The following is a 23,458-nucleotide window of genomic DNA, read 5'->3' as shown; positions in this document are numbered from 1 at the left end:
GCTCCCATGCCGATTCCTCATACCGGCGCCTTATGGCTAGGGTGTCTGAGTATCTGGGATGGTCTGCTCCCCCAGGGGAGTTTGTGCAGGATGATCTGACGGACATCCTTGATGTTGGTCCCCCATCTGACCCGGTTCTGCCATTCCATATGGCTTTACAGCGTAGGGTGGCGGCGGCTTGGACTGCTCCGGAGAGTCTCCCGGCAGTGGGCAGATCCTTGTCGCGGAAATACCGTCCAGCCAGTGGCGACCCCTGCTACTTGACCAGGCACCCCACTCCGGAAAGTTTGGTGGTGCAGGCGGCCACGGCCCCGGCAAAGCAGGCGTCGTACCCTACCATCCCTCCTGATAGGGACGACAAACGTCTTGATGGCTGGGCGAAGAAGGTGTTTTCTTCTGGTGGTATGGCGCTTCAGGCGGCCAACTCCATTTGTGCCTTGTCACGTTTCACGCACACTCTGTGGAACTGTGTTGCGTTAGCGGCTGAACATATTCCCGAAGGGGACGAACGGGTTGGTTTCCTTGCTTTGGTCCAGGATGGTAAGGATGCCATGTGTGAGTCCGTTCAGTCGGGTTTGGACTTAGCTGAATGCGTCAGTAGGTCCATGGCGGCGAGCACCGTGATACGCAGGTTTGCGTGGTTGCGGAAGTCGGGGTTTGCTCCTGATGTGCAGTCCCGGCTCCTCAACATGCCCTTTGATGGTGAACATCTTTTTGGCAGCAAGGCTGACGAGAGCCTTGAGAGGTTGCAGACCTCAAAAGCTGCAGCGAAGTCGTTGGGCGCTGCAGTTCGCCAACCTCCGCCTTTTCGTCCTAGGGGACAGCAGTGGAGGGGTGGCTCCTTTCGCTATTACTCGTCCTTTGGTAGAGCGAGAGGAGCTGGCAGTCAAAGGGGCCAACGCAGGGGTACCAGAGGTGGACGACAGGGTACCCGTGGTGCCAGGGCCGCTCGGGCAGTTGCCTCTTTGCCCTCAGGTAACGCCGCAGCCGCTCCTACTCAGTCATGAGGCCTTGTCCCATGGTTCGCCGGTTGGGGGAAGGCTGGCGCAGCATCTTGTAGAGTGGCGTGCCATTACTTCGGATGTGTGGGTTCTGGAGATCATAACCCACGGCTACTGTCTTCCCTTTCGGCACAGGCCTCGCGACAATCCACCGGGGAACCTCTCTTTGAAGTGTCCGGATCCGCTCCTTGCGCAGGAAATTCAAGCCCTGCTGGAGAAAGGCGCCATAGAACTGGTGCCTGTAGCGGAGAGGAACAAGGGATGGTATTCCCCTTATTTTTTGATTTCCAAGAAAGACGGGGGATTGAGACCCATCATGGACTTGCGCGGTTTGAACAAACTCCTCAGGAAGGACAAGTTCAAGATGGTTACTCTCTCTCAAGTCCTCCAGGCCCTTCAGCTTCAGGACTGGTTGGTGTCACTCGACCTCAAGGATGCTTACTTCCATGTGCCGATCCATCCCAAGCACAAGAAGTACCTGAGGTTCGCGGTTGGCGACTCGCACTTTCAGTTTCGGGTCCTGCCGTTCGGTTTGACCTCCGCCCCGAGGGTTTTCACCAAGCTCATGGTGGTGGTGGCAGCGCATCTCAGGCAAGGGGGGATTCACGTCTACCCCTACCTGGACGATTGGTTGATCAGGGGGAGCTCTCCCGAGCAGGTCCTGGATCATCTGTCCGTCGCCTGCCACTCCCTTCACAGGCTGGGCTTCTCCCTCAATTTAAAGGAGTCCCATTTGACGCCAACGCAGAGGCTCCAGTACATCGGAGCAGTGCTCGACACTTCCCTGGGGCAGTGTTTTCCTCCCCAGGTGAGGGCTCTTCACATTCAGCAGATGGTGCGCAAGTTTCAGCATGCCCAGACGCTCCCAGCGTTCGAGTTCTTGAGGTTGCTCGGCCTCATGGCATCCTGCATTCTTCTGGTGCCAGAGGCTCGCCTGCGAATGAGATCTTTGCAGTGGGCACTCAAGATGCAATGGTCGCAGTCCTCCGGCAGGATGTCGGACCCGATTCAGGTGCCGCCCTCGGTCGCCCGGGACCTTCTGTGGTGGGCCGTCGAAGGCAACTTGATGAAGGGGGCTCCGTTTTGGCTTCCCTGGCCGGAGGTGACGATCGTGTCGGATGCATCCCTCACGGGATGGGGAGCTCATGCCAACGGGCTGACAGTCAGCGGTCGTTGGTCTCCGTCGGAGTCCAGACTCCATATCAATCTGTTGGAGCTGAGGGCCGTCAGGCTAGCCCTGAGGGCTTTTCTGCCGACTGTGCGAGGGAAGAATGTCCTGATCCTGACGGACAACACAGTGGCCATGCACTACCTCAACAAAAAGGGGGGGGCAGGGTCACTTCCTCTGTGCAGGGAGGCGATGCAGCTCGAGTTCTGGGCCATCCAGCAGGAAGTTTCGATCTCGGCAGTTCATCTGGCCGGAGTCGAGAACGTGACGGCGGACGCTCTGAGCAGGCAGAGCACGATCTCTCACGAGTGGGAGTTGGCTCAGGAGATTCTCCTGGAGATCTTCGCCCTTTGGGGGACCCCTCAAGTGGATCTCTTTGCCTCCAGTGTCAACCGGAAGTGCGAAAGGTTTTGCTCGCGGGAATTTCCTCCAAAAGGAGCCTTAGGAGACGCGTTCGTGGTGGAGTGGTCGTTCCCGCTGCTGTACGCGTTTCCTCCGGTCCCCGTCATCCCGCAAGTGCTGCGGAGGTTACGGAAGTTCGGTTCCCGGATGATCCTCATTGCTCCGGCGTGGGCTCGGAGGACGTGGTACCCGGACCTTCTCGACTTGTCCGTCTGCCCTCCACGTCGTCTTCCCTACCGAGACGATCTGCTCTCACGGGAGGGGGGTCAGGTTCTCCATCCAGAGGTCGGATCCCTCAACCTTCACGCTTGGCTTCTGAAAGGTTGAGGTATAAGGATTGGGACCTCCCTGAAGACGTGATGGAGGTGTTGCTTTCGGCCCGAAGGCCCGCAACTAAGTCTCTGTACCGTTGCCGTTGGCGTAAGTTCTGCGACTGGTGCAGAGTTCAGAATGTGGATCCTTTTGCATGTGACATCCCCATGGTTCTGTCCTTTTTGCTTTCTTTGGCCCACAGGGGCTTGCAAGTGGGTACCGTTAAGGGTTACCTGGCGGCGCTGTCCATCTTTAAGCGCTCATCTGAAGAATGTTCTTACTTTAAAATCCCTTTAATTTCACAGTTTCTGAAAGGGCTCACTAATGTGTTCCCTCCGTCGCCTTTCCTGGTGCCCGGTTGGGATTTGAACCTTGTTCTTAGGTTTCTTATGGGTGCTCCGTTTGAGCCGTTACATTCTTGCCCTTTAAGGCTGTTGACTTTGAAAACTGTGTTTTTAGTTGCGGTTACTTCCGCTCGCAGAGTGAGTGAGTTACAGGCACTTTCTGTTAAGCCACCCTTCACTGTATTTCACAAGGACAGGGTTGTCCTTCGAGTTCGTCCTTCTTTTCTTCCGAAGGTAGTGACGGAATTTCATTTGGCCCAGAAGATTGTTCTTCCGGCATTCTATCCTCCTCCGCATCCTGGTAAGGAAGAGGAGAGGCTCCATAGGCTTGATCCTAGGAGAGCTTTGAGCTTTTATGTTTCTCGCATGTCCCGGGTCAGAGTGGACGATCAACTCTTTATTGGTTACGCTGGTAAGCGCTTGGGGCAAGCTGTGACGAAACAGACTTTGTCCCGCTGGATTATTTTGGCCATCTCGGAGTGTTACCGCTTGGCGGGCAAGGACCCTCCGGCTGGCTTGCGGGCCCATTCTACCAGGGGCTTGGCTGCATCTACTGCCCTGCAGAGGGGTGTTCCTATTCGCAACATCTGTGATGCTGCCACCTGGGCTTCAGTGCATACATTTGTGCGGCATTATTCCCTCGATTCCATCAGAGGGCAGGATCTGGCCTTTGGCAAGGCGGTCCTTTGCTCTGCTATTTGATTGGCTATTCTAAATTTTGTTTCTAAATTCTTTCCCTCCTCCTTGATTTGGTACTGCTTTGGGAGTCTGTCATAGATATGGAATACGTCGGAGGACCCAATCCCCTCGAAGAACAAGTTACTTTCTTACCTGGTAACGTTCTTTCGATGGGATGGTCCGACGACGTATTCCATATCGCTCCCGCCCTGCCTTCCCCGCTGCAGAATTTCTGTTGCGTTTGCAGCTTACGTTCCGCAAGGCTTTGTGTCGGACTGGCAGTTGACTATTGTCACACGTTCTGGGGGAAAAAACTACAACTGAGGCTACTGGCGTCGTGCGTCCTACTTATCACATCGGATGACGTCGGACGTCGGAGGAGGTCCTCGACGGCGGCGCATCGACGTCATCGACGCAGGACGCAGACGCCGAAAAAGTTTCCGAAGCAGCACAGCTGTGGTGATTACTGTCATAGATATGGAATACGTCGTCGGACCATCCCATCGAAAGAACGTTACCAGGTAAGAAAGTAACTTGTTCATCTATTCTGCTAACTTGTGCCTTTGTCCTCCTATTTAAAGTGACTGAAATGCCATTTTGCTCCTATTTCAGGGGAGCCTAATTTACTTAGAAACATATTGGTTTGGTACTGAAGTGTTTTGTCTATAAAATTAGGTTGCCTCATTCTAGTGAATGTTTTCGAAATGATTGTGTAATAAATTAATTAGTGTTTTACCAAGAAACCTTGAGTGTAAGTGTCTACTTGAACCACTGTGATTGTAAGAACTCTGTGTAACCTCTTTTACTGCTCACATTCCCACTTGAGATAAGCCTGGCTCCTCAGCTCGCTACCACAAAACTGTGTAGTGCAGACTTCTACCAAAGGTTGGTTTTGCTTACACCTGTAGTATTAATTGTATGTGGTGGTCCCAGAGGGCACTGCATGTAATTCTGCCTAACAGTAACTTGTTCCTTATTCAGTATAACATAAAAAACATGCAGGATTAATCTTCATGCAATTCGCTGTCTTGCTGCTTTGTCATCCATACAGATTGCAGATTTAGCAAATGAGGACACGCCTCAATTGTATGTTGCTTGCGGAAGGGGACCCCGGTCATCTCTGAGAGTCCTGAGACACGGTCTGGAGGTGAGAAATCCACATGTGTGGATGGACTTCAAATGTGAGCTTTGTCTGCCAAAATGAAACCAAATGCTGCCTTAATTGGAGTTAGCATCACCCAAGTATGTTCACACCAACATAGTGTGTGAACAGTTTTGTTTTAATTCACTTGCCAGAAGTGTCAGGGGAACCAATCTAGATATTGACAATGTTCATGTATCAGGCACCAAGAGTTTAGATTTATTTGGCCAAAAACCCTCTTTGCACATGTCTGATATTTACCAATGAGGCATGCTGTAATTAAATGCCTTGAAGCAAGGGGAGTGTTTCCTCTAGAAGCGGCTCAATCTGCATCAAACCATCCTCCAGTTACTGCAAACCACAATCTTGAGTGATTTGTTTTAGGAGGGCCATTGTTAAAGACTTTTGTATGACAGTTCTTCTTTTAGTGCTCAAGTGTATTTTGCTGTGACTGGGCCAACTTTCTGCTCGTCCTAGGACGTTGAATTGAGTGGTGCTAATTAAAGAAATATTTTGAGAATCCGGATGCTTTCATGAGATCCCGGGTACCTCAAAATTGTGATAATCCTTTTGCTTGTGTGCTCTTTTAATGACATTGTGCAATCTTGCAAATTATGTCAAAGTTACAAATGTTGAATTAATTGCGATGAATGCAAAAGGGCTAAAGTTTTAGGAAGTGTTTATATTCCATGCCTGACCTATGTTATATGGTGGCAAGTCAGGCTCTACCTTCTCTTTGACTTGAATTTCTTGGAATGCTTCCTATCAGTCGTCCTAATCTTCTCCCGTTTTAGGTGTCTGAAATGGCTGTCTCGGAGCTGCCCGGTAACCCGAACGCTGTCTGGACTGTTAGGAAGCACATCGAAGGTATTGCACTTTGTTCTCCTGGGAGCGGAAAGGGTGGTGGTAGACATGCCTTTTGTCATGGTTGAGCTAGCTGGAATGTGATAAAGATTCATGTCTCGTCTCCAGAACTCACAGCTGTGCAGACCTAGCATTCTGATCGAGCCCGCCTGGTTTTGAGAACCCAATTCCTCCCCCTTCACCTCCCCTTTTCCTTGTTTGTAGCTGTCCCCTATAGTGCAGCACATGGTGTCTCCTCTCCAGCCATACCTGCTTTATTTTGGCAGCCTGGTAAAAAAAAAAAGCAGCCTGAGGCGAATGGGTCCAATAGTGTGAAACACTTTTACAGTATGCAACACATCACCTCTGACATGGGAAACCCACAGGGAGGGTGGCTTCTGAGGAGGCAGCTTGTCATTTCCAACAGAAGTTGTGAATGTACCGACCTTGAGCAGACTTGTTCAAAGTAGAATATGGGACTAAAATTCTTTTTCTAGAGCTCATCAGGTGTGAAACTTCCTTTCTGAAGGACCCTTTAAGTGTACCCCACAAATCTAGCCTCTGCATCTACTCCATATCCCTTCTTTTAAAATGTGTTCAGTTTTGTGTCTGCTTTTGTGAGCTATGTGCTCAAACTTTGTGTGTTCAGGAACACAGGACAATAGTACGGGACACATTGCTGGATCACCCATGACTGCTCTGCCTTTGGGACAGTAGTATCCTCTCAACCCAGGGGTTGAGCTGTAATACACACAATGCACCTGTGCTGGCAGAGACTTGTATTTCTAAATGGGTAGAGTATTTCTAAATGGGTAGACATCAACTAGTATAAAGAACTTGCACAAGAATGTCATCAACCACCACTACAACAGCGGTGTGAATCCAGCTGAATGGCTGTTGCTCTAAGCACAAGGATATGTTTTCTCGGAAAAGCCCTACATTATGCATCTGTACTATTATATACCTCTGTTAACTGCTCCGTTGTTATCTGTATTGTTGTATACCTCTGTAAAGCGCTCCGTTGATTCTCGTAGCTAGGTGCACGATCAAATATCTTCATAATCTTCAAAATTAATCAAAGGGTGAAGTGGGCATTTGCTTACCCTTTCCAAGTTTCTGCTAGCTTTTTAATTTACACATAAGGAAAGATGATATGCAGTTTTTCTTGTTTGGAGTGGGTAAGGCGTGTTTCCTTGTAGATAACCTTCCTAACATTTAGTCATAGCTAAAGTCCTGGAACTCATCCAATCATGGATTTGACATTCCTGTGAACTTACTTCTAATGTGTGTTAAAAAAAAAAAAAAAATTCAAAAAATGGATTTGTATGTGTTACAGTGATCACTCTGCGATCCCCTTCCATTTTGTTCTACCAGTAGGGAAATAGCCAGCTTGTTTAGATGAAGGATGCATTGCACACTCCACCGTTCACTCCCTATGCCTGGTCATCTATTGGAATGGTTTGAACCAGATCATTAAACATCAAGAGACTGGCTTTGCTCCGCTACCAAAGTAGCAGTATTGGCAAGACTTTGTTGCCTCTCTTCAAAGTGGCATTGAGGCAAAGCGTAAACACATTGTTAGAATTGCAGGTGCATGTTCAAGACTTTATATGTGGTGCACTCGTCTGATTGGAATCTACCCATTTCTTTGCTACTGCTGTTCGCTAAAGGGGAATCTGTGCCTCATACGCCTATTTAGAGATAAACCCTTAACTGCAGCAAGCCTGGAAATGTACTGCACCCCTCCTGGTGCCATATACTTCATATGAAAATTCAAAATCAAATGTTTGCTTCAAATTTGGCAATCATTACCAATCTTCTGCCTGGATAAAGCCTTTGCACAACACAATGAGTTTGATCACAAAAACCTGCCCTTTGAAATGCCCATTAAATGCCTCCCTTCAATTTGTATTTTCCAGTAGCGTGCAGTTAAAGGTCTAGTCACTAAACTGGCATTGGGCGCTATCCTGCAAATCATTTTATATTCCAACCTGTCCACACAAAAAAAAGCATAATTCTTTAGTTGACCCCCTCCATCTGTCCGAAAAAGCCTCTCTGGTCAAATACTAACCCTGGCTGGTACGTGGTAATACATACTACCAATACCAAGCCTCTCTTTTTCTTTCACAGGTGTCTGGTGGTGGAGGTGCTGATTCCCCACAGGTGTGTACCCAGAGCTAGGGGCTCCTCTGCTGTTTCAGTTTACACATGAGGAACCCTGGCTCCGTGCTGACCAGGAGCTGCGAACGAGGGAATCATCATGCCATAGATCCTTGCTACAGTACTTGCAAATGTCTGGGGAGGGCAGGAAGCATATTTTTAATTTAGTGGATGTTTATCCCCTTCATTAGACAGTGTTGCTTGGAATTGCTGCAACAGAAGTCTCTGGGGTTTGGGGAGACTAGTTATGCATGTACATTTCACATTTCTAGAACTGTTAGGGCTACATTCACTAAGTACTGTGCTGAATTGTGACCTTTCCTTTTCCAATGCGAGGCTTCTCATTCCATATTATTTTGGTTACTTTTGATATGCTCACCTGTTGTCATACTATACCACTCCAAATAAAAGCTGCACAATCCATTCAGCTTTTATATACAAAGCTGGTGAGAAATGTCTTGTACTGTCATGAAATTGTAGGTGTAAGAGACTGACTTTTATGAAAGTGTCTGTTTTGTCACCTGCTAGATGGCAGTCTTTTGCTGGCTCGAAAGTTTTACATCATTGTAATGGGAATTTATTAAATGCAGATTATTGATTTGATGTGTCCCAAGAGACTTGTCAGTCTTCAGGAGCTGTCCTACACCACACGCATCTCCCTCCTGCCCTTGTCTACAATTTTGATTGTTTATGGTTATTACCCCAGTCATAGCTGCCAAGTTTCCCAGTTGTGTGACAACTTGAGCCAGTCCTTATTTTTGCTGTTATGCTATTCCTGTTGCAGGTATGGGCCTACAAGTAAGTACCAGAATGCATTTGGAAAAACCAGGACTGACTCGCTCTTATCATGGAACTAGGATACTTGGCAGCTATGCCCAGTTCAAGCCGTCTGTTAAATTGACTGCATTGCTTGGTAGTACCATGTGATCGGATTTGCAAGTATATTATGAACTATTTGCATTTCCGAAAACTTCAACTTCCCTGAAGCATCAACTTAAACCTAATACTATTTATTGCCTGGTTGATCAGTTGCCACGATTCAGTGACTTGACGGTCATTTAGCATCCCATGGAGAGAGTCTGGTTATTTGATGGCCAGGGAAAGCGGGTGGAATCCATCAATAACCACCCAAGTTCTGTCAACCGCCTGTGTGTCTCCTCCGTTTCTCTGCCACTTTTTTCCTCTATTGGGGCAGTACACCATGTAAATGCCCTTGCTTCCCTCGGATCTACTTAAATTTGGACTAGCGGGTACGCAGGTATTATTGCTATATTTCAAATTTTGCCCCTTCACACATCCCACAAAACCTTTAGTAATAACTTGTGCTAGCGGTCTTCTTGCCCTTCACACCACTACTGCTTTGGTACACATCAGCATTTCTCTTTCACACATTTGCATGAGTCCCTAAAGGAAGTAATTGCCCAACGTGCATCTCCAGGCTTGCACTCGATGCACTATTTTGAGATCTCATTGCACTTAATTTTATGAGCAGCAAATCACTCTATCAGATGTAGGAGCTGTAAATGCTCCTGTTAATGGTAAACTGGTGTCGCTATTTCTAGACAACCCTTCACTCTCCAAATGTTAGCATGCATTAGAATAGCCACGAACAGTTGCACCAAAAGGTTGTTTCATGTCCAGGTATCTGTGGCTCGGAATATTAAATGTCATTCTAAGATTGGGTTGTTCTTGGCATCTTGTAAAAATGTGCTACTTTACAGAATGCGAACCATGGCTTGGGTTTGATGATTAGGTTAAGTTGATTTATACCGTGCACCGCTACCATGGGCAGTCTCCAGGGGCTGGCGTGGCTCTGCAAGAGCGGGGAGGGGAGGGGAGTGGGGAGGTTAGTGAGGATGGGATGAAAGGATAGGTTCAGGACCAGGAGGAACTCGAGTCTGTGACAGTTGTTTTACGTGTGGGATTTGGTGCGTGAGTGCCTATGCGTTGAAACCGGATGGTTAAGTCTAGTTCCTTGGGTGTGTGCTAGTGTTTGTGCTGGTGTTAATGTGTCATGTGATGTTGAGGTGGGTTGTGGTTGTGTGCCCTGGTTGGATTGTATGGATAATGGATCCCGAGTCACTGTTGGCTGTTGCTGTATGGCAATCTGGTGTCTCGCCATGTACTTGTGTTGTTGACGGTTTTATGGATTATGTGGCGGGTGAGCATCCAGAATATCAGAGATGGTGGGTATGAACATATAATTTATTCTTGGTGTGTTTGTGTAGTGTGGCTTGTTAGGACAGTTTTTCTGAGGTCCAAGTAAAACCATTCAACCGAGGCAGTACTAGTCTCCACTCTTAGTTTAAGGCTGTACCACCTGAGTTCGTTGGTAGCGTAGACAGAGCAGCCAGGCTTATTTTAGGAGGGAGAGAGGGCTGTAGAATCAGTACAAATTAAATTGTAATACAAATGGTCCAAAGAAACACTGAAACACTATGTATTGTAAAAATACATGGTTTATTTAAATACAAGTAGGCCCAGATAAATCCTGGGGGAAATGAGTAGTATCACGTTATATATAATCACAATTATAAAAATACAACACTGTGCTTGAAGGTACACAGACCAAAGCATAAACCTTATTTGGAACACCTAACAGTAGTTCTAGGGAAGTCCAACCTTTTCATACACATTCCGTATAGGTCACACCTATTTCTGGGGAGTAAAAACCAATGGTTACTTTCAGATTACATTCAGTAATTCAAGGGTAATAGACCCTACCAGTTGTACCCTGACACTAACTGGACAGTATACGTTTTGTGAATAGTGGAATACTTATTCTAGGTTACTGTAAAAACCTAGAACTAGTTTTATGATAACACAGTTCTACTAGGTGAGTAAAACCTAAAGATGTAATATTCATTTAGAGGTGATTTTGAGATCAGTGAAACACAGATTGAGATAAGCAGCAACTCTTGTAACTTATTTGAGGATAGCACACATCTTCTCCAGCATGCGGTCTTGCATGGATTCACGTGCTCATGAATATTCCCCGTCGTCAGGCTGGCAATCCTCTGTAACAGAAAAAATCAGTTTAATTTCTGAGCTGCATTTCTCCCAACAACCAATCGCTGAGCTCTGGGTCATACTACCCCAGCCAATGACTACCCTCTACCCAAGTCCCTCCTCTGGCAGCCATCTTCAGATTTTTACAGCACGTTCAAGTGTTGGGAGTCCTCGTGCTTCGCTCTCGAGCTTATACTGCGATTTTCGCTTTTTGGAAGTTTTACGCTAATTTTCGGTCAATCGAGCCCTTGTGCTTCATCGATCAACCTTCCGACTAATGGGGACCCGGTTTCCGGATTCTTCAGCACCCCTCAAAGGCGGACTTCGTCGAGTTTCTTCGTGGAGGCTTCCAGATGATTCTTCAAGGCCAACACTGCATGGATCATGGCGGACGAGAAGGATTCCCCCCCACCTCTCTTCTCAAGCTTTGTACCGACTGCTGTTTGCGAAATGTTTACATGGACGATAAAAATTCCCAGTGCCTCTACTGCCTGCACCCAGCACACAAAAAGTAAGATTGTGCGTTTTGCTGTGAACTCTCGAAACGCATGTTGAGAGATCGGCATAAACGGCTGGGAGAGTGGCTGAAGGCCAAGGCCTCTGCACCGGGTGCTTCCCAGGAGCATGCCTCTCCCGTATCCAGGAAAGCTGAGCGGGCTTCTAAGTCCTTTGAGGGTGCCCCTCCCGCAGGGGTCCAATAAAAGGCCATGCACTGCAAGTCCGCTACCGTCGGAAGTGCCATTGCGGCGGGCTCCTCGGCAGCCTGCAGCATTTGACATCTCCAGCTGCTTTGGTCTCCAGTCCCTGTGGAATAGCTGTGCTGACTATTTATTTTGTAATTGGTCCCCGCTGTCCCCTCCTTCCAGCCCCCCCCCCCCGATTGGCTTCTCCTCCCCTTATCTCCGTCTTCCCAGGGCAGCCCCTGCCCGGCAGCCCTACAGCTAAGGCCCCCTAGGCAAAGGCGGCTCCTACTTCAGCGGCTCCCTGTAGTGTCTGCAGGTGTCCGCAGGGGATGCCAGTTTGCCATTCAGTCTCCTCAGGTTAGTCCCACTAGCCTCCCTGCCTACCCCTCCTTCGGACACTAAACTCGGCTTGCTGTCCCCTGTGTTTGTTGTAGCACGCCCGGTATTAGTAAAAATATTGCACTGTTAAAACTAGGCCTTTTTCTCCCCTTCCAGGACTCTCAAACCTAGGTGGCTTCTCACCGGCACTAAAGTCACACACCTGTGAGCTCCTTAACCCGGAGTTTCTGTCCTCCTTGCGCAACTTGACTGCTGCTCGCTCTCTTGTCTGCCTACTTGCGCAAGTGTCTCCCCCTCTCCTTCCGCCCTCTCCTCTCCCACCTACTTTATGGTGCTTTCTGTCTCGACTATCTTTTCTAACTGCTTCTCTATTGGCTATCCTGCTCTCTTCACTAAATCTGGTAGGAAGAAGTTTAAAAAGGACATCCTGGTCTCCAACCCAGGCCTCCCTGTCGCTGTCACCTACACCAGTGCCTCCTCCAAGGAAACTCTCACTGACATCCTCTTTGTCGTGGCTTCTCCTGACCTATGGACCCTTCATATGGTCCCTGTGCTCTCTCCTTTCTCCTCCTCTACCATTAATGGTGGCACCCATTGGGACGGCCTCCTTCCTTTCCTCTAAGGTAATCATTAATGTTTACTCTAATGGGACTGTCTTGGTCCAAGGCCCTCAGGCCAAGCTTCACCTCTTTGATGGACACTTCCCGCGCCTCATCAACTTCCTTTCTTCTCTGGCTGTCCCCCATCCCCTTTCCTTGACTACCTTGCATTCCCCCTCCATACCTGCCCCCTCTCGGGCTCCTTCTACACCTCCGCAGGGCGTACCTCTGATCTGTACCCCTCCCCGGAAGTCCTTCAAGGATGGCAACCTTCTCCACATTGACACCCTTAACTCTTGCTCTGCTGTCAAACATTCCTCTGATATCTGCCGCCTTCTTGAAGAACTTGACCTTGATGTCCTCGGTCTCACTGAGACATGGTTCATGGACAGCTCTGTCACCAGCTTTGACACGCTCCTCCCTGACGGCTTCAAGATCCTCTCCGCTCCCAGTCCCAACCGTCCTGTTGAGGGTGTTGCCCTTATCTTCCCGAGTGGATTCCTGCCTCTGTCACTCCTACGCAGACCTGCTCCTCCTTTGAATGCCTCGTCTGCAGGCTCTCTCTCCCCCAGCCATTCCCTTACTGCGGCTACTATCTATCGGCCGCCTGGTTAGATTTCTTCCTTCCTCTCTGAGTGAGCGGACCTCTCCTCCTCACTCCTGGCCTCAACCACTCAACTCCTCCTTGCCCCCTCTGGACTCTTTTGCGACCTCTGCGACTGACTCTCACTCGCCATTTTCCCCCCTGGCCCGTCTCATTCTGCAGGGCACACTCTCGATGTTCTGATCTCCTCCGACCTTCCCCTTTCTTCCCCTCTCCACTCCTCTCTCCTGGAGTGATCGCTTTCTTCTATCCTCCCACCTCACCCTCCCTACCCTTCAGGCCAAGCCACCTCCATCACTGCCACCCACCTTCTCGGTCAGCCGAACCATGAAGCGCGTGTCAGTCGAGGCTTTTGCCGCCGCCTCCTCCCCCCCTCCTCTCCCTTTGGCTGACTCGCACCCTGACACAGCCCTCTCCATGCTACACTCTTCTATATCGGATACTCTTGATATCCTTGCCCCTGTCATGTGAATCCGCCTGAAGCCCAAAGCCAAGCGTAACTCCTGGTATGACTCTGACCTTGTCACCATAAAACGCAAGTGCAGGGTGGCCCAGAGAAAATGGCGTGCTTCATGTTCATCCTCTGACAAACTGGCCTGCCGCTTGCTACAAAGGCAATACCGACTCTCCGTCCTCACCAAGAAGAGAGCTCCTATCCAAGCCCGCATCTCTGCGGCATCAAACTCAGCTGAACTCTTTAAAATCCGCAAGGAACTGGCCAATCCTGCCGCAGTCTCCAACTCTCCTGTCCCCTCCCATGCCCTTTGCACAGCATTGGCTTCTCACTTCATCTCAAAAACTCAGGACATCTTTTCCTCACTCTCCTCCTACTGCCTCCCTCCCTCTATTCCCTGCTCTTCCTCTGGCTCTTCTGCAGCCACCCCCCCTCCCTCCTTCTCTGCCTTCCCCCTTTTCTCCGCAGACGAGGTTTCTAGACAAGTCCGATCTATGAAACTCTTGTCGAAACAGGATCACCCCTGCTGCTCCAGAACTATCAAGGACCACACCGACTCCCTGGCTCCTGCCCTGGCTGACTTCTGCAATCACTCCTTCGCCACTGGAGTCTTCCCATCCCGCCTGAAGCACTCCCTTGCGCACCCTCTTCTTAAGAAACCCTCTGCCGACCCCTCCTGCCTGCTAACTATCGTGCAATCTCCATCACTCCCTTCCTGGGCAAGCTCCTAGAGAAACTGGCCATCTCCCAGCTTAATCTCCACACTGAATCGGTTGGTTGTCTTCATGACTATCAGTCTGGCTTCAGAGCTGCCAGAAGCACGGAAACTGCTCTCCTGAACACCCGTGAAGACCTGCTCTCTAACCTCGACTATTAACACCCTGTGCGTCCTCATCTTGCTTGATCTCTCTTCTGCCTTTTATACTGTCAACCATGCCATCCTGCTCAATCGTCTCCGTGATAACTTGGGTATCACTGGTCAGGCTATGGTGTGGCTGATGACTTTCCTTTCTGACCGACCCTCCCAGGTCCAACTTGGGTCCTTCCTCTCCGATATCTTTTTCTCTACCTGTGGTGTCCCCCAGGGATCTAACCTCTCTCCCTGGCTGTTCAACCAATACCTGGCACTCCTTGCCCACCGCATCGCCGCTGTCTGCCCCAATTTTCAGTGCTATGCGGCTGATACCCAGCTCATTTTCAGGCTACCCTCGGCCTCCTCCTCTCCTTCACTCCTCTCTGACTGCCTGTCTGCCATCCAGGAGTGGTGTTCCGCCAATGACCTCTGCCTTAATGCTAGTAAGACTGAGATTCTACTCATCGGCACACCCACTCCCTCCTTCCCTGCAGCTCTCTGGCTGGCCTCTCTTGGCCCTCTTCCTGCTCCCACCTGCAAGGCTAAAAACCTCGGGGTCATCTTCGACTCCACACTCTCCTTCTCTCCTCACATCTCTGACATCTCTAAGAAGTCGCACTACCAGCTGCACCTCCTCAGAGGTATTTTTCCTTTCCTCTCCTTCCCCAGAAGCTCACTGTCTCCAGAGCCCTGGTTCTCTCTAGGCTGGACTATTGTAACAGCCTCTAACTAAATATGCCTGCCTCCTCTCTCCGCCCTCTGCATCTTATCCAGAACAGGACTGCGAGACTTGTCCTTGGCCTCAAGCCCAGGGATCGTATCTCTCCTGGACTGAAATCTCTGCACTGGCTCACAGTGGCTGCAAGGATTAAATTCAAAACCCTCTTCATTGTCCACAAGGCCTTCTGGGGCCTGGGGCCGCAATGCCTTCAACTCTCTCTTCCTAAATATCTTCCTTCTCGAGCTCTTCGCTCATCCGCCTCCAACTCCCTCAGGGTCAGTCGCTTCTCCAAGCAACGAGTTGGTGGTAGATCTCTCTCTTCGGCAGGGGCCTCCCTCTGGAACAGCCTCCCTGAAACTCGAGGAGAACCATCTCCGGTTCCGGAAGCACCTCAAAACCTTCCTCTTTGCTTCTGCTTTCTCTCCACTTCTCCCATGCTGAATTCCTGGCTGAAACTGCACTGGTTACCTGGCCACCCTTTCTGATCTCGGGCCCAGGCACCGCCAGTTGCGCACCTGCACTGCCCCCCTGCAAAACCTGCACCTGGGGACTGGTTCTGTATCCCTACAGTTCGCCTACCAGCACTTATGCCTGCCCTTACCTTGCACTTGCCACCAGTTGGCCTTTCTATTGATCTTCTATCCCATGTACTGCACTTTCCCCTCTCCCTTCGCCCTCACACTTTTCCCTTCCCCCTTCTCATGCACTTGCGCGATCTGAATGACACCTGGCCTAGTAGGATCGCTGTCTGTCTTCCCTTTGTTCCCCCTCCCTGCCTCGTTGCGCCTTGAATTACTTGTGTATAGGCGCGTTATAAATGCCATATCATATCATGTCAACGCTCTGGATCTTCATCCAAGTGGAATTCGGACCACCCAGGCAAGCTCAAGGTGGCCCCGGAGACGGCCAAAGAGAAGATAAAACAGGGTATGGCGTCCGGTCTACCCTTGACGGAGAAGGCCAAAGGGGACTGAGTCTCCGACCTGTCCCCTAAGGAGAAGGCCAAGCAGGACAAGGGGCCTGTCCTGACCGTGAAGGCCCAGGTGCACCAGATGAAGGCACCGTCTTCCATTGAGGTGGTGGTAGCCTCCCTTTCGAAGGCTGCGGGGGCGGACCCGCAGGGTGCCCTTCCTAAGGCAAGAGTGTCCCTTCCTCCCAGGAGGGAGGCTGCATTCCAGCCCATTCACAAGGCCCCGGAGAAGAGGATGCCGATCATCTCCCCGAGACTGTCCCCTCTGGACGTGAAGAAAGGCGGGGGGGGGGGGGCTGAAGTCATCCAGGGCACGGATATCTCCTCAGAGGAGGCGCTAGTCTACCTACAGATCATCCAGGAAGGCGATGGCGACGAGGGAAACGGAGTTGGTCCCTACGACAGGGGCGCCAACGAGGGCAATGACGATACTGTCGAGGAAGACGCCGAATGGCCTCAGGACGACGAGGGCCTTGGCTCTGCTCCTGCACCCCAGCTTCCTATTTGCCCTGTGCCTCATCTGCCCCCTACAGACCTCAGTGGACTTTCTCTCTACTCTGCATACGCTGGAATCCGAGATACAGAACAGGATGCCGGCTATGCCGCCACCCGCAGCTCCGGTGACGGCCGACCCGCTGGCATCTGGTGAACCGCCCGCCAAGAAGAGGAAGAGGCACCCGCTGCCTCCTTGAAACCCTTCACCGCCTTCTCCACCTTGAGATGAGAGAGCCTGACACGGCGACGACGGCGGTGTGGGGGACCTCCCGTCGCCTCCGCCCAGATCTTCCCCACCGGACGAGATGGGATTGTTCCATGCAATGATCTCCAGAGCGTCTGAGCTTTTACAGCTCACGCCGCGGGGAGAAGGAGGGCTCTTATACCAGCGCCGCGAAGAGGAAGACCACCCTTTCAGTCCCTCTCTTGGATGACATTTGGGATGAAGGACTGGCGCTCATGAATAACCCTTCTACAGCCCCAGCAAAGAGGGGCCGCCTGGAGAAGAAGTACAGGGTGCCGGACTCTGCGCCTATGTGCTTGCAGGCCCAACTGTCACCGGACTTGGTGGTCTCTGCAGTGGCCAAGAAGTAGTCGTCTGGTTCTTCGTCTTCGGCAGCGTCCACCCCTCCTGACCCAGAGGGGAAGAAGTTGGATGCAATGGGAAGGCGAGTGATCTGCTTTGCAGCAACGACCATCAAGGCTGCCAATGCCCTCGCTATCGTAGCATGCTACGACCTGGAGCTGTGGTTCAAGCTCTCACCTCTGCTGGAGGGGCTCCGCGACGATAAGAGGTCAGAGGCGTTGGAAATTATTCAGGAGGGCGAAGTGGTGTCGGACCACGCCATCACAGTGGCAACGGACATCACGGACGCGGGTTTTCGCCAGATGGGCAACAGAGTTTGCCTTCGCTGCCGTGGTTGGCTCAAGGCCACCAACTTTCGTCCAGAGGTCCAGACTAGGGTTTTGGACATCACCTTTGACGGTGACAGCCTCTTTGGGAATGCTGTGGATGAGTCCCTACAGGCATTAAGGCGGACACAGACGACACGTGCCCTGGGCACGCTACAGCAGCGTGACCGTCCTTTCAGTTCTCGGGAGGCAGGTCTACCCGCTCTTCGAGGCGTTTCGGCGGGGGAATCCTCTTCTTACCGCCAACCCTCCCGTTCCTCTGCCCAGGAAAACAGAGGCTGCTCCACGGCCTTCGGAGGAGGTTGCTGCCGTCGTCGGGGACCGCAAGGTGGCTTGTCGACCTCCAAGCAGGAATGAATCGGCCGGGATGTTGGGCCCCCACCCGTGCACACCGATGGGAGGCTGGCTGGCGAACTTCAACTGACTGATTGGTGCTGGACGCTCTCGCCCATGGACACACCCTAGAGTTCCATCGAAAGTGTCCCCAAATAATTCCAGAGGTCTGGCAGGAAAACCACGTCCCTCAGCTGCTGCTGGAGGTTCGGGCGATGTTTTAAAAATGTTTTTAAAAAGGGGGGCGATAGAGCTAGTTCCAAAGCGGCTCTGGGGCTCTGGAATGTACTCAAGATACTGCCTCATACGAAAGAAGACCGGGGGCTGGAGGCCCATTCTCGATCTGCGACGACTGAACAAATACATAAAGTCCCAGAAGTTCTGAATGGTAACTCTGAATGGTCACTCTTCAACACGTGTTCGGACAGCTGGAAGAGGGAGACTTTGTCGTTGCTGGACCTAGAGGATGCGTACTTCCACATCCCCATTCACAAGGGACACCGCAGGTCTCTGCGCTTCGTCGTTCAAGGGAAGCATTACCAATTCAAGACCCTTCACTTCGGACTGAAGTCAGTACCCAGAGTCTTCACCAAGTGCCTGGCGCCGGTGGCAGCCCATCTCCTACTGCAAGGGGTTCACGTCTACCCTTACTTAGATGAAGGGCTCATCCGGGCCAGATCAAGAGAAGTGGCTGTCGATCACACAGTGAGGACAGTTCGCCTTCTGACAGTTCTGGGGTTCTCAGTGAACTATGCAAAGTCCTGCTTGACTCCATCGCAGGACGCGCTCTTCCGGGGGATCCCGTCTCAACGCGGTGTCATGCCTGGTGTCGCAGTCGCAGAGAGTATAGCGGCCATCCTGGGCAAGGTGCAGCATCTGATCGCGCTGAAAATTGCCATGGTGAGGACCTTCAACTCTCTGCTTGGCATGATGTCGTCGTGCATCTATCTCATCCGACTCTGCAGGTTAAGGATGCGCCCATTGCAGGAGTTCCTCGATGCCTGATGGATCCAATTGTCAGGAAGCTTCCAAGATAGGTTCACGCTCGACAAGAGCTTCCGTCAAGCAATAAGGTGGTGGGCTGTGCGCTCTCATATGTTCGGATGCGCGGATTTCCAGACCCTGTCGCACCAGGAGACTGTCACGACGGACGCTTCCCTTGAAGGATGGGGAGCTCACACCGGAAACCTCCACGCCACAGGCCTGTGGCTGCCGGAAGAGAAGTCGTTGCACATCAATGTTATGGAGCTTCTGGCGTTTTTTTGGCCTCAAGTCGTTCCTTCCGTCCCTCAAGGGCAAGGTTGTGCCGGTCTTCACAGACAATACTACCACAATGTTTTACATCCGGATGCAGGAGGGAACCAGATCCCCAGTGCTCTCTAAAGAGGCACAGGACCTATGGCACTGGGCCGTTTCCCATGGTATGTTCCTCATTCTGTTTCATCTGGCAGGAGTAAAGAACACAGTCGCCGACTCTCTCAGCTGGGAGCTACGCTCTTGCCACAAGTCGGAGCTTCGGCAGGACCAAGTGGATCACCTGTTCTGCAGATGGGGCAATCCCCAAATCAATTTGCGACGGCAACGAACACCAAGTGGCGGAGGTTCGCCAGAGGGTTTCCCCAGCTGGGGCGCATGGGGGACGCATTCTCATTCCCATGGGACGGCCTGTTTCTTTATGCGTTCCCTTCTTTTGCCGTCGCTTTTTCGACTCATCAGTCAACTCGGTCCCGGTGCAGGTTGATCTTCGTTGCACCAGCGTGGCCGAGGCAGATATGGTACCCGGACCATCTCAGCATGTCCGCATCCCCTCCAGTCAAGCTTCCAGTGGTCGTGGATCTTCCCGCCCTGGAAGGAGGCACAATACTGCACCACAAGCCAGGATCGCTGAACCCGAAGGCCTGGCTCCTGCAACGTTAGAGTTTTAGGGGGTACGATCTCTCCGCGGACCGCAAGGAGGTGCTTTCCAGGGCATAGTCTACTTTAAAATGCTCTGGACACAAACGGAAGAGGTTTGCTATTTGGTGCTGTGCACAGAAGATCGACCCTGTGAGAGTCACGGCTCCGCTGGTGCTACCATATTTGCTGTCATTGGCCAAAGCAGGACTGGCTCACGCTTCCATCAAGGTTCATCTGGTGGCTATCTCCCGCTACACCAGATCTCCTGGACGGTCATCGTTCTGGTCACACCGTCTGGTTAAGGAATTTGTCAAGGGACTGTTCGGTTTGTTTCCGCCAGTGAAGGCGCCAGCCCCGGCGTGGGAACTCCATGTGGCACTGACTAATCTCATGGGCCCTCCATATTCAAACCTATGCAGACAGTTCCGCTAAAGTTCTTGTTGTGGAAGATCGCATTCCTCGTGGCCATCACCTCTGCACGACGGGTGGGCCAGATTCAGTCCCTTTCCTGTAAACCACCTTACTTAACTTTCCACGTAACGAGGTTGGTGCTGCGGATGCACCCCTCCTTCATGCCCAAGTTGCCGTCTGCCTTTCATCTAAACGAGCCTTGGTGTTACCTGTGTTTTTTCCAACACCTTTGCCGCCGGCTGAAAGGACTTTGCACTTGCTGGATGTGGCTAGAGCGCTGAAGTTCAGTGTGGACCGCACCAAGAGTTTCCAGAAGACGTCTCTGCACTTTGTGGACTTTGGCCCTGTGAACCATGGGAAGGCCCTGTCCAAGGCTTCCATTTCCAGGTGGCTCTCCGGCTGCATCACCCATTGTCACCGGTTGGCAAACCGACTGTTGCCTGGCCGTCTGAGAGCCCATTCAACCAGAGCGATCGCTGCCACAACGCTGTTCTTGTCTGCCCCTGCTGGACATTTGCAGGGCTGCTACGTGGAGGTTGACTCATACGTTCATGAAATTCTACTGCATCGACAGGGATTCCAGGGAGGAGTCCAGAGTCGACCAAGCATTCCTGCGCAACCTGTTTGCTTGAAGTTGAGCCTGGTGAGGAGGTAAGAGATGCTTATGTTGAGCCTTGCCAACTCCCTTGGTTGTGCATGGGTGTACTGCTATGGATTATTTATTCATGAGCATGTGAATCCATGCCAGACCACATGCTGGAGAAGGAACAAGTTACTAACCTGTAACTGTTGTTCTCCAGCATGGGTCTGGCATGGATTCACATTCAAACCCTCCTGCATGCCCCTCTGCGGCTCTTCTTAGTCCTACTGCCACTTTACGTGCTACCAAATCTGAAGATGGCTGCCAGAGGAGGGGCTTAGGTAGATGGCAGTCATTGGCTGGGTGCAGTATGACCCAGAGCTCAATGATTGGTTGTTAGGAGAAATACATTTCAGAAATGAAACAAACTGTTTTTTTCTGTAACCGAGGATTCCCAGCCTGACGGGGAATATTCATGAGCATGTGAATCCATGACAGACCCATGCTGGAGAACAACAATTGAAGGGAAGTAACTTGTTCCTAACTCAAGTTAAGTAAAACCCATATGCGTTTTCAAGGAGCTATAAGCAACTTGTGGCAGGTATACACCTAAGGCTCTTTTGTGGCTGTCTAAAACAGACCAGGGAAAGCAAACCCAATGTTACACTTTATGAATGACTCCGCTATTCTATATAGGTAAAACCTAATGCAGACATATTCTAGACAGGCTAACAGCAAGTCAGGGGAAGCAAGACCCAGTTGGGGGACACTCCTACAATTATCCCAAAAGGAATAATAAAGTGAAACCAACAGCATTACTTTAGTAATATACCCTTACATCTACTTTCTGTTAGAATGACGAAACAGTTTCTAAGTAAGGAAAGAAAGATGTTATATACTTTTCAGAATAGTGCAACACACATTCAAGTTAAGTAACAACTTTTGTAACTGTTCACTCTGAGTTACAGTTACCAACCAACTTGTTTTCAAGTAAGTAACATTTAAACACTTTTGCCTAGAAAAGAGAAGAAGGTCCCATCCTTTAAGTCTTTCCCTTATTCTTGGTGCATGAGTGTTCTCAGTGGCAGTTGGGGGATCACTAGGGTCTAGTGTCCAACAGGCAGTGTCAGGATAGGTTCTTAAGTAGCAAAAGTCAGAGTTCCTGTTCAAACAAGTGAGTATTTAACTTTAGAGTTAGTTGAAGATCAGGGGCTTCACAGAAGACACCCTAGGAGGATTCCAGCAGTGGGACTGGACGAGAGGCCTCCCAATCACAGAAAACACCCCACAACTACACAGGAATCAGAAGAGACTTAAGGTAAGTAAATACCCAAGCCAGCACAGTACCTCGGCACAGAAGATTTTGCAGCAGGATGACTTCAGGATCTGCAGCAAAAAACCCAAGTTCGGAATTTGGGAAGACCGTTCACCGCACAATGGCTCGTGGTTCCAAGGTATTGAAGTATTGCAGCCCTGCAAGGTCGCAGCACAGCGTGGGATGGCTCAAAATGCAGGTCTTCTTGAGTCTATTTGTCTCACCAGGCTCTGGGTCATTTTTTCCGGAGTCCCCAGGTCGATTGGAAGGAAGGGCTACAACAGGCTCAGGTTACACAGCAGGCTCTCCGGTTGCTGGAAATTGTCTCGGCCGTTTTTCCTTCATCCTCTTCGGTTTTGGTTCCAGGTTCGGAATATTTAACAGGGACTACAGCACAACCTCTGCATTCTCTCCCTGCATTTTACAACAAGTGGCAGGCTGGTTGTCCAATCTGGACAGCAGCCCCCCACTGGGATTTGTCCCTATACAGGCAAGGAGGAAGACAAAGTGAAAGGGGCCCCCAGGGGTCCCTCGCGTTATGGAAACAAGGCAAGTCACCACACACGATAGAAACGCCAGACACGAGGTTGTATTCCCAAAGCTAGGGTTTATTGCAAAGCAAATAGTCTCAGTTGGCCAACGCGCTCTGATGCCCCGCAACGTGTATCTCTAGACCTCGAGGGACGCAAGAGAGCGAATTACGTACATCAGTTACATATGTACAAAATGCATATCCTACAATCAGCTATGACATGTTTAACACCCCCCTTAATGGGTTTCTTTGAACTCGGTTTGATGGACACTTACGACGAATATGACGCCTTCAAATATCTATTCTAGTAACAATATGCAACCTTGCAAGTGCAGAGACCTCTTTTCTTTGTTGAACAGAATACAGTGCTTCTGTTCTTGTAAGCGAGCTACATATGGGGGGCAGAGTCACATTCCAGACCTTGCTATCTATGAGGTGCTATTCGTGTCCTGGGAGCCGACATGCTCTACAGGGCTCGGAAAAAGGGGGCCATAAGAAGAGCATAATGCAAGCCTTTAGCTGCTTATTCTAACATATTCTACCATATAACGAGACTGGCTGGCAGCTGTGAAATGATTAAATGCCCTGCGGCTCTGCTTCAAGGCTACATTCGGGAGGGAGCCGGGCATTCCTCTCCAGAGCTGCCTACGTTGTGTTTCAACAAACTCTTATTAGCCTTGCGGCCTTGTCCTTTCACGTTCAG

The 23,458-nt window shown here is 50.7% G+C and overlaps 1 protein-coding gene across 3 annotated transcripts in view; it reads left to right on the top strand.

Annotated features, from left to right (window-relative positions):
* Positions 1-23,458, top strand: part of SF3B3 (splicing factor 3b subunit 3) — a 702,426-nt gene that overhangs the window by 156,925 nt on the left and 522,043 nt on the right. For all 3 annotated transcript variants that reach the window (XM_069654935.1, XM_069654943.1, XM_069654952.1), the window contains exons 10-11: positions 4,957-5,052; positions 5,841-5,913. In XM_069654935.1, coding sequence (XP_069511036.1) covers positions 4,957-5,052; positions 5,841-5,913 — 169 coding nt within the window. The remainder of the gene's footprint in view (positions 1-4,956; positions 5,053-5,840; positions 5,914-23,458) is intronic.

Source organism: Ambystoma mexicanum, chromosome 1p (assembly GCF_040938575.1).
Source record: "Ambystoma mexicanum isolate Mex_15411 chromosome 1p, UKY_AmexF1_1, whole genome shotgun sequence".
In the NCBI taxonomy this organism is placed as follows: domain Eukaryota; kingdom Metazoa; phylum Chordata; class Amphibia; order Caudata; family Ambystomatidae; genus Ambystoma; species Ambystoma mexicanum.
This window is presented reverse-complemented; position numbering and strand designations above follow the sequence as displayed.